The following is a 14,900-nucleotide window of genomic DNA, read 5'->3' as shown; positions in this document are numbered from 1 at the left end:
AGGGACGTCCTGCTGCTTGTCCCCCTGAGGGACGTCCTGCAGCTGGTCCCCCTGAGGGACGTCCTGCTGCTTGTCCCCCTGAGGGACGTCCTGCTGCTTGTCCCCCCGAGGGACGTCCTGCAGCTTGTCCCCCCGAGGGACGTCCTGCAGCTGGTCCCCCTGAGGGACGTCCTGCTGCTTGTCCCCCTGGGGGACGTCCTGCAGCTGGTCCCCCCGAGGGACGTCCTGCAGCTGGTCCCCCTGAGGGACGTCCTGCAGCTGGTCCCCCCGAGGGACGTCCTGCTGCTTGTCCCCCTGAGGGACGTCCTTCAGCTGGTCCCCCCGAGGGACGTCCTGCTGCTCGTCCCCCTGAGGGACGTCCTGCAGCTGGTCCCCCTGAGGGACGTCCTGCAGCTGGTCCCCCTGAGGGACGTCCTGCTGCTTGTCCCCCTGATGGACGTCCTACTGCTTGTCCCCCTGAGGGACGTCCTGCAGCTGGTCCCTCTGAGGGACGTCCTGCAGCTGGTCCCCCTGAGGGATGTCCTGCAGCTGGTCCCTCTGAGGGGACACTACTCACCTGAAGATCTGGGCCTGTGATGCGCAGACCTGGTCTGCATGGAAACCCTGAGCGCACACATGAAGGTGTGTCTGGACACAAGCGTCCACTGGTGACTTCACTCCGTTACTTATTTTAATATTCAGCTAAATAAACACGATGAATATCTGATCAGCTCTTTTTCTTCTGTGGGTGTGTGGGACGTCCTCCTGCTGGTGGTCCATTGACCTGGAAGACATCATGTAATGACACCCACGCCCCGTAGACCCCACCTGGAACACCTAGGCCCCGTAGACCCCACCTGGAACACCTACGCCCCGTAGACCCCACCTGGAACACCTACGCCCTGTTGGAATAAAATCTTGTCGCCCTGGTCATGACGAGATAGATATACTGTATACTTTATTAATCCCGAGCCTCGTCCTAAATATTCCACTTTGCATCAATTTTTTAAAAAATATTGTTTTTCCCACTGGAAAAAAAACAGGACCATAAAAACATAATAAATTAAAACGCTCTGACATTTCGATGACAGAGGAGTTCTCGCCAGGTGTCGGGGTCCCTGCAGCTCAGAGGAAGAGACAATGGACGTTCACACCTGTCCAGGAAGATCAAGAAAAGCGTCAATCCTGGGGTCTTCTGATGACCCCTAGCGCTCCCATTTTGGTCACGAGGTCAAAACCGAACTTTGTTTTTAAGGCGTCAAGGGTTAAATATGCACTCTAGATTTTTAAGTACAGATTTACACAAGACTAGCTTTTACATAAAGTCCTGTCAAATAATCAAAATCTATCTATGATTTATTAACAGTCCTGTTCATCTGTTCTGAGAAAAATTTAAAATTGAGGTAAAAAAACTGGACGCGTAGTGAAGGTATTTACAAAATCTGATTCCTGCTGTGGGTTTCTACACCAACAGCTGCTTTCCTTGAATCTATACATGAATTTACACCGAGAACAAATAGAAGCAGCAGAGATGCTGCAGGGTTCACAGAGCGGCCTGAATGTTCTGACCTTCACCAGACGTATCACCACCTCTGATTCGGTTAAAACACTGGACTTTAATAGGGTACAGACTTTCTTGTCATTTGAATTTATGCATCAATTAACAGTTATGAAACATTAGCATTACAACCGACATTCAAAATGAAAGTTTCAACCTGATGGGACAATCTATCGGTATCAACCGAAAACGTGAAACAAGTGAGCATGAATGACACACTCATCCTCCTCTGATATCTCATTACCACTGAATACTTGAGTCAGGACCAGCACTACTGCAAAGACTAATTTAAAAACTTTATCCAACACTGATATTGTTGTCTGGTGAGGGAGTTGCTCCACAGAGGTGGGCGTGGTCTGTCCATCTAACACTAATTAAAACACAACTTACCATTAGAACCGGTTCACTGAACGGGTCGGCGCTCCAGCAGTGTTATTTAAAACAGGGTCAGTTAACCGCTGACGAGCAGGGACACGGGACACTACCCCAGGCTCAACAGCGACTCCGCCCTCGCCCGGCCGCTTCTGGCTATGCAGTGTGAAGGGCGACGACACAGAAAACTGTCTGGGACAAACGTTCACGCTGAGCAAGGCAACTCCTCTGAACAACCACGAAACCACAGACAGGAGGGTCTCTGATCTGGATTGTTAAACCTGCTGCTGCTCAGCAGACACACCCACAAACAGCAGGAAATCAGTGACGCTGACCGGGGGTCAGAAATTCATCCATGGATGACACAGAAATCAAAGAAATTTACATTTGGCTTCATTTGCAGTTCAGACTAAACGTAGAAATGGTTTCTGCCACTAGAAGCATAGGATTGTGTCAGCTCTGTACCAAGTTGCACACAAACATGCGGAACATCTTATTACCACTAAAATGTTGGGCTGCTTTTTCTCAGTTTCACCCCCAAAATGAAAGAATCCCGACCGGTTTGTAATGTTAGTTCTATTCCAAAGTGCTCTGAGCGAGGCATATTTGTCTGCAAGACTAGAGCTGGATGAAACACCCCCACTTAAAATAACCCATTGAGTTCACTTCCATCAAGCTGAGGGCTGAAACAGTTCTGATGCAGACCTAGACCAGACACCTGCTCTTATGTCCCCACCCTGACCCTAACCCTGATCCTAACCCCGTCCGTCACTTCCTGTCTGCTAAACATTTGTGTGGGACCGTTTTCATTTGTTGTGGCCAACTGAGACGACGACACACAGCGACTGAATCCTCCCTTATTTTAACATGAGATGTACAGTCTGACACAATGACTTACAAATCCACACAAGCTAAAATCCCCATGTTTCATGGGATATTTCTCGACACAACAGAATGGCATACAAACGTTTAAATATTAGCAGTGATATTTCATATTGGGCCAGTATCACAGCTTTTGGTAATAATAGGCTGCTTTAAATGAAGGGATTGTAAAAACAAAACAGAAAAAGTCCAAAAACAGTGATCAGGAAAAGGTTCGTGGTGACAGACAGAATAATAATAATAATGCTGACAGGAATAGAAAAGATTAATTAGAGCCTGTGTCTTTCTATAGCATATGAAAGACTCTCTGGCATCACCCAATCCATTTACAATGTGCTTAAATAAACGGTGAGGATGAACTGCTGGATGGGAAGGTGTGACTCCCACTGGGAGGAACTGTCAGCACCGAGCTGCTTCCTGTCCTGAAGAGAACTAAACTTGACCCCAGGGTGAAAAGTCTCATTAGAGTTAACGTTTAGCAGTTAACCAACTGAAAACTACCAAAAACACTTCCATTCTACGCACACGTGACTGGATCCTCCTCCGTAACCGACAGTCAGACAGTCAGAACAGTGTCATCCTGCAGGATTCACCCATTTCTTCTAACGCCGCCCATCCAGCTGACACGCGACGCAAAGCGCCAACCTCAGCTCTCACGGAATCCTGGCGCTTGCTGGAAGAGCTTTAGTTCCTTTCAGGCACACACGGGGCACCTCCGATGAAGACCCACATCACACGGCAGTGTTCCACTTAGGAAGGACCGGCTACTGAGTGTCTAAGAGTCCTTGCTCAGTCCCGGTAGGCTCCCTCCACTGGTGACCAAATTACGGAGCAGTTTGCGTCGGCCAGCCTGGTAGTCCTCCTCGTCAACATTGACCAATAGCTTTATCGCTTCATGGCCCACAGCCTGTTTCAGAGAATCTGTGATGAAGACCCCTTTGAGGGCCTCGAGCAGCGAGCCGTTGATGTAGTCCCTCCAGAAGGCATCCAGGTAGGTGAGCTCAGAGAACTTGATGTCACAGATGATGGAGCCCAGGTCTCTGGACTTCAGGATGGTGTTGGCCTGGTTGAAGCGCTCAAACTGTCGCTCCACCGGCTCCTGCTTGTTGGAGAACACGTTGCCCTGGAGAGCTGAGTCATGCTGACAGTATTCAGCACGGACCCGGAGGCGAATATCTGGGGGAACAGACCACAACTGAGCAACAGCTGCCAGAAAGTACATTGTGTGTGTGTGTGTGTGTGTGTGTGTGTGTGACACGGACAGAGACATGGACTTGTCTTTGGAGCTGCAGGTGTGTATCTGGGTGCTTCAGCACCCCCTAGAGGCCCAGCCTGGTAACAGCTGTGTATCTGGGTGCTTCAGCGCCACCAAGAGGCCCAGTCTGGTAACAGCTGTGTATCTGGGTGCTTCAGCGCCACCAAGAGGCCAGGCCGTGTCGCAGTAACTCAGGTGTTCTAAACTGGACTCTTTTGGTTCATGTTACGCTCCATCAGCTGACAGGATGTGTGTATGCCATGTTTCATGTTACCGCATGTTTGCTTCTCTCTGCAGTCAGCTGACGAATGACTTCTCCTCCGTTTTCTGTTTGGTGCAGGAGGGGTTGGCTTTATCCTGGGGGGGCCAACGTGGGATCCTGATGGGGAGCAACAAATGATTGGCTGAGGACCTGGAAAGTGAACGGAACATTAATACAGCTTCATTCATCAGAAGCTCAGTTATTCATCAGGACTTTCCTGACCAGTCATGGTGGGCGGGGGGCTGCTGGCACCCAACCTGAACTTGGTACCAGTGGGGAGGGTGCTGAAGCTCCTCTAATGCTAATGCTAAAGAAGCTAAAGCTGCCCTGGGTGCTGATGCAGCTGCACACAGCAACAAGCACAAGATTGTTTCCTTTCTGACAGGAAACATAGACAAGTACGCCCCCCCCCCCCAGGAAGCACTCTCCTTTAAGATGACCTCCAGAAACCCCCACCCACCTGGTCTTCTGTGGAGAGCCGTGTCCGTGCTCTGCCCGACCCGTCGTGGGGAGATGTAGCGCACCGACGTCTCTTCCAGGTACTTGTCAACAGGATCTGGGCAGACTAGAAACAACACATGATTTTCATGGCAGTCATTCGTTTATCACTGAAAACAGTCCAGAAAACAATATGTGAGCTCAAGTAGCTGGGCTTGCGCTTGCCATTCGCCACGTCGCCATAGGTGAAGTAAATTCCATATGGCTACAAGGTTTTTAGCTTGTGTAGCCACAGTGCCGTTCTTATTTTTAGGAAAAAAAGTCTAAAACTTACAAATTTTTTGGACTTGCGAAAATCCCCCAGCGATAACAGAAGAAAACAATAGCATGATGCTATTTCTGCATGCCGACGGAATTAGCCGAAGTGACCCGAACGCTCCCGATCATTAAATATGCACTCGGGTCATGACCGCCTCTCAATGTAGCCACAAGAGGACACAAGCCAGTGTCTCATTGTGCCGGTCCCAAGCCCGGATAAATACAGAGGGTTGCGTTAGGAAGGGTATCCGACGTAAAACTTTTGCCAAATCAAACATGCGAATCAAGCCTATGACTTCCATACTGGATCGGTCGAGGCCCGGGTTAACAACGACCGCCATCGGCGCCGTTAGACCTACAGGGCGCCGGTGGAAATTGGACTACTGTTGGTTGAAGAGGAGAGGAGGAAAGTTTGTTCGTAGGAAGAGAGAGAAGAGGAACACCAAGAGTATAGGACTGAGAGTAGGGACGTTGAATGTTGGAACTATGACAGGAAAAGGTAGAGAGTTGGTTGACATGATGCAGAGGAGGAAGGTAGACATACTGTGTGTCCAGGAGACCAGGTGGAAAGGTAGCAAGGCTAGAAGTTTAGGAGCAGGGTTCAAGTTGTTTTATCACGGTGTAGATAGGAAGAGAAATGGAGTAGGAGTTATCTTGAAGGAGGAGTTTGTTAGGAATGTCCTGGAGGTAAAAAGAGTGTCGGATAGAGTGATGAGTCTGAAGGTAGAAATAGAAGGTGTGATGTTCAATGTTGTTAGTGGGTATGCTCCACAGGTAGGATGTGAGCTGGAGGAGAAGGAGAAATTCTGGTCGGACTTTGATGAAGTGATGCAGAGCATACCTAGAAGTGAGAGAGTAGTCATTGGAGCAGACTTCAATGGACATGTTGGTGCAGGAAACAGAGGTGATGAGGAGGTGATGGGCAGGTTTGGTATCCAGGAGAGGAACGCAGAAGGACAGATGGTAGTTGACTTTGCAAAAAGGATGGGAATGGCTGTAGTGAATACTTTCTTCCAGAAGAGGCAGGGACATAGGGTGACCTATAAGAGTGGAGGTAGGAGCACACAGGTAGACTACATCTGGTGTAGACGGTGTAACCTGAAGGAGATCAGTGACTGTAAAGTAGTGGTAGGTGAGAGTGTAGCCAAACAGCATAGGATGGTGGTGTGTAGGATGACTCTGGTGGTGAGGAAGATCAAGAGGACAAAGACAGAGCAGAGGACGAAATGGTGGAAGCTGAAAAAGGAAGAGTGTTGCAGGACTTTTAGGAAGGAGTTAAGACAGGCTCTGGGTGGTCAGGAGGTGCTTCCAGATGACTGGACAACTACAGCTAATGTGATCAGGGAGACAGGTAGGAGAGTACTTGGTGTGTCATCTGGAAGGAAAGTAGATAAGGAGACTTGGTGGTGAAATGAGGAGGACAGTAAGGAGGGAGAGACTGATCTATACCGGTTGGCAAGACAGAGAGACAGAGATGGGAAGGACGTGCAGCAGGTTAGGGTGATTAAGGATAGGGATGGAAGTCTATTGACAGGTGCCAGTAGTGTGATGGGAAGATGGAAAGAGTACTTTGAAGAGTTGATGAACGTGGAAAATGAGAGAGAACAAAGACTAGAAGAGGTGACTGTTGCGGACCAGGAAGTAGCAAAGATTAGTCAGGATGAAGTGAGGAGGGCATTGAAGAGGATGAAGAGCGGAAAGGCAGTCGGTCCTGATGATATACCTGTAGGAGGTATGGAAGTGTCTAGGAGAGGTGGCGGTAGAGTTTCTGACTGGGTTGTTCAACAGGATCTTAGATAGTGAGAAGATGCCTGAGGAATGGAGGAGAAGTGTGCTGGTGCCCATTTTTAAGAACAAGGGAGATGTGCAGAGTTGTGGCAACTACAGAGGAATAAAGCTGATGAGCCATACAATGAAGTTATGGGAGAAAGTAGTGGAAGCTAGACTAAGGGCAGAAGTGAACATTTGTGAGCAGCAGTATGGTTTCATGCCAAAAAAGAGTACTACAGATGCAGTATTTGCTTTGAGGATGTTGATAGAGAAGTACAGAGAAGGCCAGAGGGAGCTGCATTGTGTTTTTGTAGATCTGGAGAAAGCTGATGACAGGGTGTCCAGAGAGGAACTGTGGTATTGTATGAGGAAGTCTGGAGTGGCAGAGAAGTATGTTAGAGCGGTGCAGGACATGTATGAGGACTGTAAGACAGTGGTGAGGTGTGTGTAGGTGTGACAGAGGAGTTCAAGGTGGAGGTGGGACTGCATCAGGGATCAGCTCTGAGCCCCTTCTTGTTGCTATGTTGATGGACAGGCTGACAAACGAGGTTAGACAGGAATCTCCATGGACTATGATGTTTGCAGATGACATTGTGATCTGCAGTGAGAGCAGGGAACAGGTGGAGGAGAAGCCAGAGAGGTGGAGGTTTGTCCTGGAAAGGAGAGGAATGAAGGTTAGCTGCAGTAAGACAGAGTACATGTGTGTGAATGAGAGGGACCCAAGTGGAAGAGTGAGGTTACAGGGAGAAGAGATCCAGAAGGTGGAGGATTTGAAGTACTTGGGGTCAACAGTCCAGAGCAATGGAGAGTCTGGAAAAGAGGTAAAGAAGCGTGTACAAGCAGGATGGAACGGGTGGAGGAAAGTGTCAGGTGTGATGTGTGATAGAAGAGTCTCAGCTAAAATGAAAGGAAAGGTGTACAAAACTGTGGTGAGACCAGCGATGTTGTTTGGTCTAGAGACAGTGTCACTGAGGAAAAGACAGGAGACAGAGCTGGAGGTAGCAGAGATGAAGATGCTGAGGTTCTCTCTGGAAGTGACCAGGATGGATAGGATCAGGAATTAGTACATCAGAGGGACAGCACATGTTAGAGGTTCTGGAGATAAAGTCAGAGAGGCCAGACTGAGATGGTTTGGACATGTCCAGAGGAGAGATAGTGAATATATTGGTAGAAGGATGCCGAGTTTTGAACTGCCAGGCAGGAGGCCTAGAGGAAGACCAAAGAGGAGGTTTATGGATGTAGTGAAAGAGGACATGAAGGTAGTTGGTGTGAGAGAAGAGGATTCAAAGGACAGGGCTAGATGGAGGAAATTGATTCACTGTGGCGACCCCTGAAGGGAAAAGCCGAAAGAAAAAGAATAACAAGTCATGACCGCCTCTCGTCCAATTAAAAAAAAAAACTAGGGTTGTCACTTTAACGCGTTAATTAGATTAATTACACTGCAAATTAACGTGCTATAAAAACAACGCAATTAATCGCGACTGGCAAGTCAATGCACAAGCATTTTAAATTTGTCCCATTGAGGGACCCGTAGGCTGCAGTGACGTCACTTCCTACCTGCGCCACTAGTCAAAAGCAGAGTGACTGACAACAGAGATGGACGCGACACAGGAGAGCGAGGCAAGACCACTGGACCTTTGGGAGGAAAGTTTATTTCTAAAAAGAACAAAGACGGACTATCAACAAAAACGCAGTGATTCTGCCCCGTAGACCCTCTGTCAGTCTGCCCCAGGGCAGCTGTGGCTACACATGTAGTTACCACCACCAGGTATGAAGGAGGAGTAGATGAATAATGGATCCGATGGAAAGCGTCTTTGAGTGTCCAGAAAAGCGCTACAGATATATAATCCATTATTATTATTATTATTATTTGTACCTTTTGTAAAAGAGAGTTTTCATATCACTGAAGCAGCTCCAGCCTAACGTATCATTTAAATGTAAAACATGTGAAGGACACAGAGTTGAACGTTAGCTTACCCTTTAAAGCAAAAGCCTGTTAGCATCTTGCTATTTAGTTGCCTTATTTAGAGACATGTTATACTATTCATTTTGAATTGCTGTATTGATCCAGTTTTAGATTTTGGTATTCAGACACTTTTCAATTTACACTTTTCAATTTCCATCCATCCATCCATCTTCTTCCTCTTATTCGGGGTCGGGTCGCGGGGGCAGCAGCTCAAGCTGGGAAGCCCAGACTTCCCTCTCCCTAGCCATTTCGTCCAGCTCCTCCGGGCGAATCCCAAGGCGTTCCCAGGCCAGCCGGGAGACATAGTCTCTCCAGCGTGGTCTGGGTCGTCCCTGGGGCCTCCTCCCGGTATGACGTGGCCGGAAAACCTCACCAGGGAGGCGTCCAGGAGGCATCCTGACCAGATGCCCGAGCCATCTCATCTGGCTCCTCTCGATGCGGAGGAGCAGCGGCTCAACTATGAGTCCCTCCTGGATGACCGAACTTCTCACCCTATCTCTAAGGGAGAGTCCGGACACCCTGCGGAGGAAACTCATTTCGGCCGCTTGTATCCGGGATCTCGTTCTTTCGGTCACGCCCCACAGCTCGTGACCATAGGTGAGGGCGGCATCGTAGATCGACTGGTAAATGGAGAGCTTTGCCTTTCGGCTCAGCTCTTTCTTCACCACAACGGACCGATACAGAGTCCGCATCACTGCAGACGCTGCACCGATCCGCCTGTCGATCTCCCGTTCCATCGTACCCTCACTCGTGAACGAGACCCCAAGATACTTGAGCTCCTCCACTTGGGGCAGGATCTCATCCCCAACCTGGAGAGGGCACTCCACCCTTTTCCCACTGAGGACCATGGTCTGAGATTTGGAGGTGCCGATTCTCATCCCAACCGCTTCACACTCGGCTGCGAACCGCTCCAGTGAGAGTTGGAGATCACGGCTTGATGAAGCCAACAGCACCACATCATCTGCAAAAAGCAGAGACGCAATACTGAAGCCACCAAACCGGACACCCTCAACGCCTTGGCTGCGCCTAGAAATTCTGTCCATAAAAGTTATGAACAGAATCAGTGACAAAGGGCAGCCTTGGCGGAGTCCAACCCTCACTGGAAACGAATCCGACTTACTGCCGGCAATGCGGACCAAACTCTGACATCGGCTGTACAGAGACCGAACAGCCCTCATCAAGGGGTCCCGTACCCCATACTCCCGAAGCACCCCCCACAGAACCCCCCGAGGAACACGGTCGAACGCCTTCTCCAAGTCCACAAAACACATGTAGACTGGTTGGGCGAACTCCCATGCCCCCTCAAGCACCCTGCGGAGGGTGTAGAGGTGGTCCACTGTTCCACGGCCAGGACGAAAACCACACTGCTCCTCCTGATTCAGTGGAACTCTTTAAAAAACATTCCAACTAGAGTGTTCCTGTATAAATGTTAGAATCTAAGAGAATCTAATGGACAAATCTGTATAAAACATAAAAAGCCATAAATGGAGGGCATTGTTGGCTTTCTATCTGTAAAGCACTTTGAAATGTCTTCAGATGTGATTAAGCGCTATAAAAATAAAAGTTGATTAATTATTGAACACTAGACACAATGCAAGTGTCTCAGCAAGAAAGGGCAAAACTGGTTTTACACTAAGTTTAAACATTTTCATTAAGTCTGAAACTTTTTTTTTTTTTAGATGAATGACATTTACCTGACCTTTTATTCCCACTTGCAACGTAATACTGATCACAACCGACTGACTGAACAACCACGTTGGCCCCGCCTCTGCAGGCCTGCAGTGACCTCCTGAACTAAACACCGACAGCCTGCTGGCCGCACGGCGACAGCGCCGCACTTACCCGCCTGCCGTTTCCTGAGTGTGACGTAAGGCAGTAAGTCGTGGCGGGTGATAATCCGTAGAAGCTGGAGAATGTGTCGAAAGTTGGTCTCATCACAGCGACCCTGGCGCTCCAGGGCCAGCAGGAAGTCCCTGCCGCTCCTGATGCCACCACGCTCATACTCATCGATCACGTCCACGAACAGGAAGGACAGGACCCTGACATCACGGTGCGTCAGCTGGGCCCCCACTATGTCGAACATACGATGAAGCGAGTACAGCCCATGGGAGTCATCCACTGCTTCTTCAGGCCACGGCTCGAAGCCCCCCTCCCTCCTGGACAAACCGGAGGACACGACGGAGCACCCGGGCCGTCCCACCGGAGCCCTGTGACTCAGAGGACCATTGGCGGTGCCGCTCTGGCTGGAGTCCAGCTGGTTGGAGTGGATATGAGGCCGCGCCTGCTGCGCTGACGAGTTGTGGAGAACTGCATTGGGGAGCTGCTGGGATGTCATCTCAGACCAACAGGTGAATCCCTGCAGCTCTGCGCCAGCTGATGAGCTACACAAGGAGAGTGGCGATCAGTACGGCATGTCGTTGTGCAGGCAGCTCAGACCAGCAGCACATGTGACCATCAGTAACATGAAGCACCTTGTGATCAGTCATGAACACAAGGAAAACAGCGACAAATGTCCAGGGCTGAAGGAGATGGGCCACTAAAAGGGTTATAGTAATGGTTAGAGTAATGGTTAAGGTCAGGGTAATGATTAGGATCAGGGTTAGGGTCATGGTTAGATTAATGGCTAGGGTTAGGGTAAAGGTTAGGGTAAAAGTTAGGGTTAGGGTAATGTCAAGGTCAGGGTTAGGGTAATGGTTAGAGTTAGGGTAATGGTTAGGGTTAGCTAATGGTCAGTTGATATTAGCAGGTTGAACCACAAACTAAAAACCTAGTCATGAGCTTTTACAAGTTGGGCTAGATTTGGGACTTTTTGCAAAATCAAAAGTTTTATTTTGTGTTCATTTTGTGATGTGTCATGAAATTACTTGGTCCTACTTGCAAAAATTGTGAAAAAGTTTTGCCAGGTAAACCTTTGAGGCTTAAAAATATGGTACAAAAATTTCCAAGAGGGATCTGACCTCACAATTTCATTGTATGATTGTATATTTGTATAATGACATTAAAGCTTCTTCTTCTTCTAAATATCTATCAACAAAAACTGGTGAAAACTATGCCTGTTATTAAGAATTTCAGCCCCAGGCCCACAGCCTGAGAAAGTACATGCAAAGAATCACAAATAAAGTTAGCTTGAAGGGTCAAATTTCAATAATACATGGTCTGTTTATGAAGAGCCAAGCATCAAGTTGAAAGGTCTCAGAAGTCTAAGAACAGCTTTCACCTGAGTTAGCATGGAGTGGCCCAATAAAGCACTGCACGCTGCAACCCAAAGACGTGCAGGGTGAGATGCCGCCCTTCCCCAGTGGAACTAATCTTTTCTTTAGTGTGAGCATGAAAACAAGACAAGAAACAGAACGGAGCACAAACACAACATTATGCAATTCAAGCACCTGATTACATGCAACCACGAAACCTACCAAAAGACTTTTTGCCCTCAGATACACACACGTACCCCTCAGATACACACACGTAGTGCCACTGTTGGCTAGGAGTCTGGTCCAAACCACGTTGCTAAACACACGACAACAAGGGTCAACTCTAGCTCAGGAGTTGGCCACCCAAAATGTTCAAAGAGCCTGCGGCTGAAGACGTGACGCCAGTCCAAACGGTGGAGGAAGCTGCACACAGATCGTTACCAAGCTGGACCCTGAACGTCTGAAGACACACTTTTGACATGTTTGTTGTTACCCCATTGAGCAGCACTTGATGTGCAATATTTATGGTGCAATGTGTTTTATTCTGAGAAATGAAGTTTTAGCACTTATTGCGTTCAATTGTATGTTGAAAATTTTGTCATATAAAAAAAATTGTTTGAAATTATTCCCTGAAATACTGCCATAGAATGTTAGGACTGTGTCACCCACTCCTCTGCACAAGCTAGGGTCGTGTGTTTGGATGTAGCTCTATGGATTGTCCTGCATGCAGTGAGCTGTCCCCTAACCACACCTCAAACTAACCTAAACCCTAAACTAACCTCAACCCAACCCTAAACTAAACCCTAACCTATCCCAACCCTAAACTAAACCTTAACCATGACTTAACCCTAACCCAACCTTAACTCTAACTTTAACCCTACTGCTGCTGACCTGTGGACCATCATTATCAGGGGTTTTTGAACATCCCACAACTTTTCCAGTCTTCTGTTTACCTGTTCAAAACTTTTTGAAGTTATAACATTTGGATTATATGTATCTGAAAAAACAAATCAATGAAGTTGATGGCATACAACCGTATCTATATTGACTTTGTACTGTTTTGTATTGACCCAGACATTGTCAAAGAGGATTGGTGTTCTGTTTTGTCAACATTTTACAGTTTTAGCTTTATGGAGTTGAGTTATTCATCACTTCAGCTTCAACATTACAGGGACAACTTCACAAATATTATATTCACACAAAACTAGAAAGACTTTTAAAATCCCCACTGTGCTTCCTGACAACATAGTCAGTCCCGATGAAATCACTGGAGATGATTCAGGTCCGTTTCCTCTTCTTCCCCAAGAGGGATTAATAAAGAACATTTCTTCTCTCATCTGAAACCACTGCGTTAAAATAATGTTTACAGCAAATCTGGGATAAATTCACGTTTTCCAAGAGTACCAAACAATAACATCACGAAAAACTCATACAGAGACAGGTGTTTGTAGACACGAGGTGTTTAACGGTAAGCATCGTTCCGAGGCCGTTTGGGTGAAACGCTAGCGTTAGCTCAGCGCTAGCAAGAGCTGAATCAATGCTAACAGGGCAGCCGTCACTTCTACAAACACATGTGAGTCTAGAAACATCTGGTCCAAACGTCCCTCAAAAAAACCCGTAGAAAGCTAAATTCCAGCCAGGTGCATCACGCATGTAGCTAACATGCTAACGCTAATGTGTGTAAATGAAGAACAAGCTCGATGCTGTCGTGGAGGACCTGGAGGCACGAGAGTCGGTCTGTAGTCTCACCAATGACATGATGGAGCTGTCCCCATCCGGCGATGGGCCGGCGGTGACCGCGGGCTGTGTGGGGATCAACGCATCGCCAGCACTACTGTTCTCTCTCTCTCACACACACACAGACACACACACACACACGCAAACACACACACGCACACACACACGCACACACACACCTTACCTCCTGTCTTTGGGGTGTTCCTGACGGCAGCGGGGTGATTCTCGCTAAGCTAACGCTAAGCTAGCTGCCCGATGGCCTCTCTCCCGGCGGAGCCGCCGGCAGGACGGAGACAGACTTTAACGGGAAAACGTTCCGGTTCCGATCCGCTACCGGTTCTGTTCATGGCAGGAAACACAGTTCGTTCGGTGGTTTTTGGCGTCAAACAGACAGCACAGGAAAACAAGCACACACTCTCTGTTCAGCTAAAATGAAAGAACTTCCGGGTCTTGCTGCAGTCTACTTCCGGTTTGGTGATGTGTCTGGAAAAAAGCTTCCGGCTGCAATCGTTTCTGACGTTATAGAAAAAGAATGTTTGTGTTGTTTTTTTTAATAAATTCAAACTAATTCACAACATCCGCTTGAATATCTGAGTCACGTCCTAGATACTGAAACAAGGTTACAGACAAAATTACATTTAAAAAGGCACCTTTAGAGCAAGATTTTTCTGGTGGGTTTATTTCCCCCTATCCCTAAATCATTTCAACATATTGAAGAAAATATACCCAGTGGTCACTATGGCTCTGGAGGCTCTGGAATAAATATGTGTATTCCTTAGTTTTTGTTTCATGCCGTTCATGTGTGTGTCAGTGTGTGTTTTGTGTGATTATAACTTACAAATAATTAAACAGCATTTTGTCTCTTCATTTTTAAGTGTGGCTTGTTCCTATTATTATTACATACCACAAAGCAGTGATGTACTGTATTGTAATTGTCAGTGTGTGTTTGTCAGTGTCAAGTTCATTGCATGAGAGGGAAAGAGACAATATGAAGTTTGACAGAGCAATAATAAGTAGTTGTATTTGTTTGACCTAATTTAGCAATAAAATAAGACATTTGAATAAAGTATACTTTTTGCTAACACTCTGAACTACCCTGATGTACCCTGAAGGAGCACCTCAGGCAGATGTTCCACCACCATCAGTCACTTTTGTTTCCTTTCATTTAATCT

The 14,900-nt window shown here is 47.6% G+C and overlaps 1 protein-coding gene across 2 annotated transcripts; it reads right to left on the bottom strand.

The window, feature by feature from the left end:
• Window positions 1–1,575: 1,575 nt before the first annotated feature.
• Window positions 1,576–14,183, bottom strand: dedd (death effector domain containing). Of its 2 annotated transcripts, none has more exons than XM_068336867.1 (5): window positions 13,913–14,183; window positions 10,643–11,181; window positions 4,769–4,873; window positions 4,321–4,458; window positions 1,576–3,967 (listed from the first exon to the last, which is right to left on the bottom strand). In XM_068336867.1, the coding sequence occupies exons 2-5, from the start codon at window positions 11,133–11,135 to the stop codon at window positions 3,567–3,569; spliced, it is 1,137 nt and encodes a 378-aa protein (XP_068192968.1). In that variant the 5' UTR covers window positions 11,136–11,181; window positions 13,913–14,183; the 3' UTR covers window positions 1,576–3,566. The 2 variants fall into 2 exon arrangements, with proteins under 2 accessions (XP_068192968.1, XP_068192977.1); XM_068336876.1 differs by having other exon boundaries at window positions 4,321–4,425.
• Window positions 14,184–14,900: the final 717 nt, after the last annotated feature.

The sequence above is a fragment of the Antennarius striatus genome, chromosome 2 (assembly GCF_040054535.1).
Source record: "Antennarius striatus isolate MH-2024 chromosome 2, ASM4005453v1, whole genome shotgun sequence".
Lineage (NCBI taxonomy): Eukaryota > Metazoa > Chordata > Actinopteri > Lophiiformes > Antennariidae > Antennarius > Antennarius striatus.
Note: the sequence above shows the minus strand (reverse complement) of the source record. Positions and strands in the feature narration are given on the sequence as shown.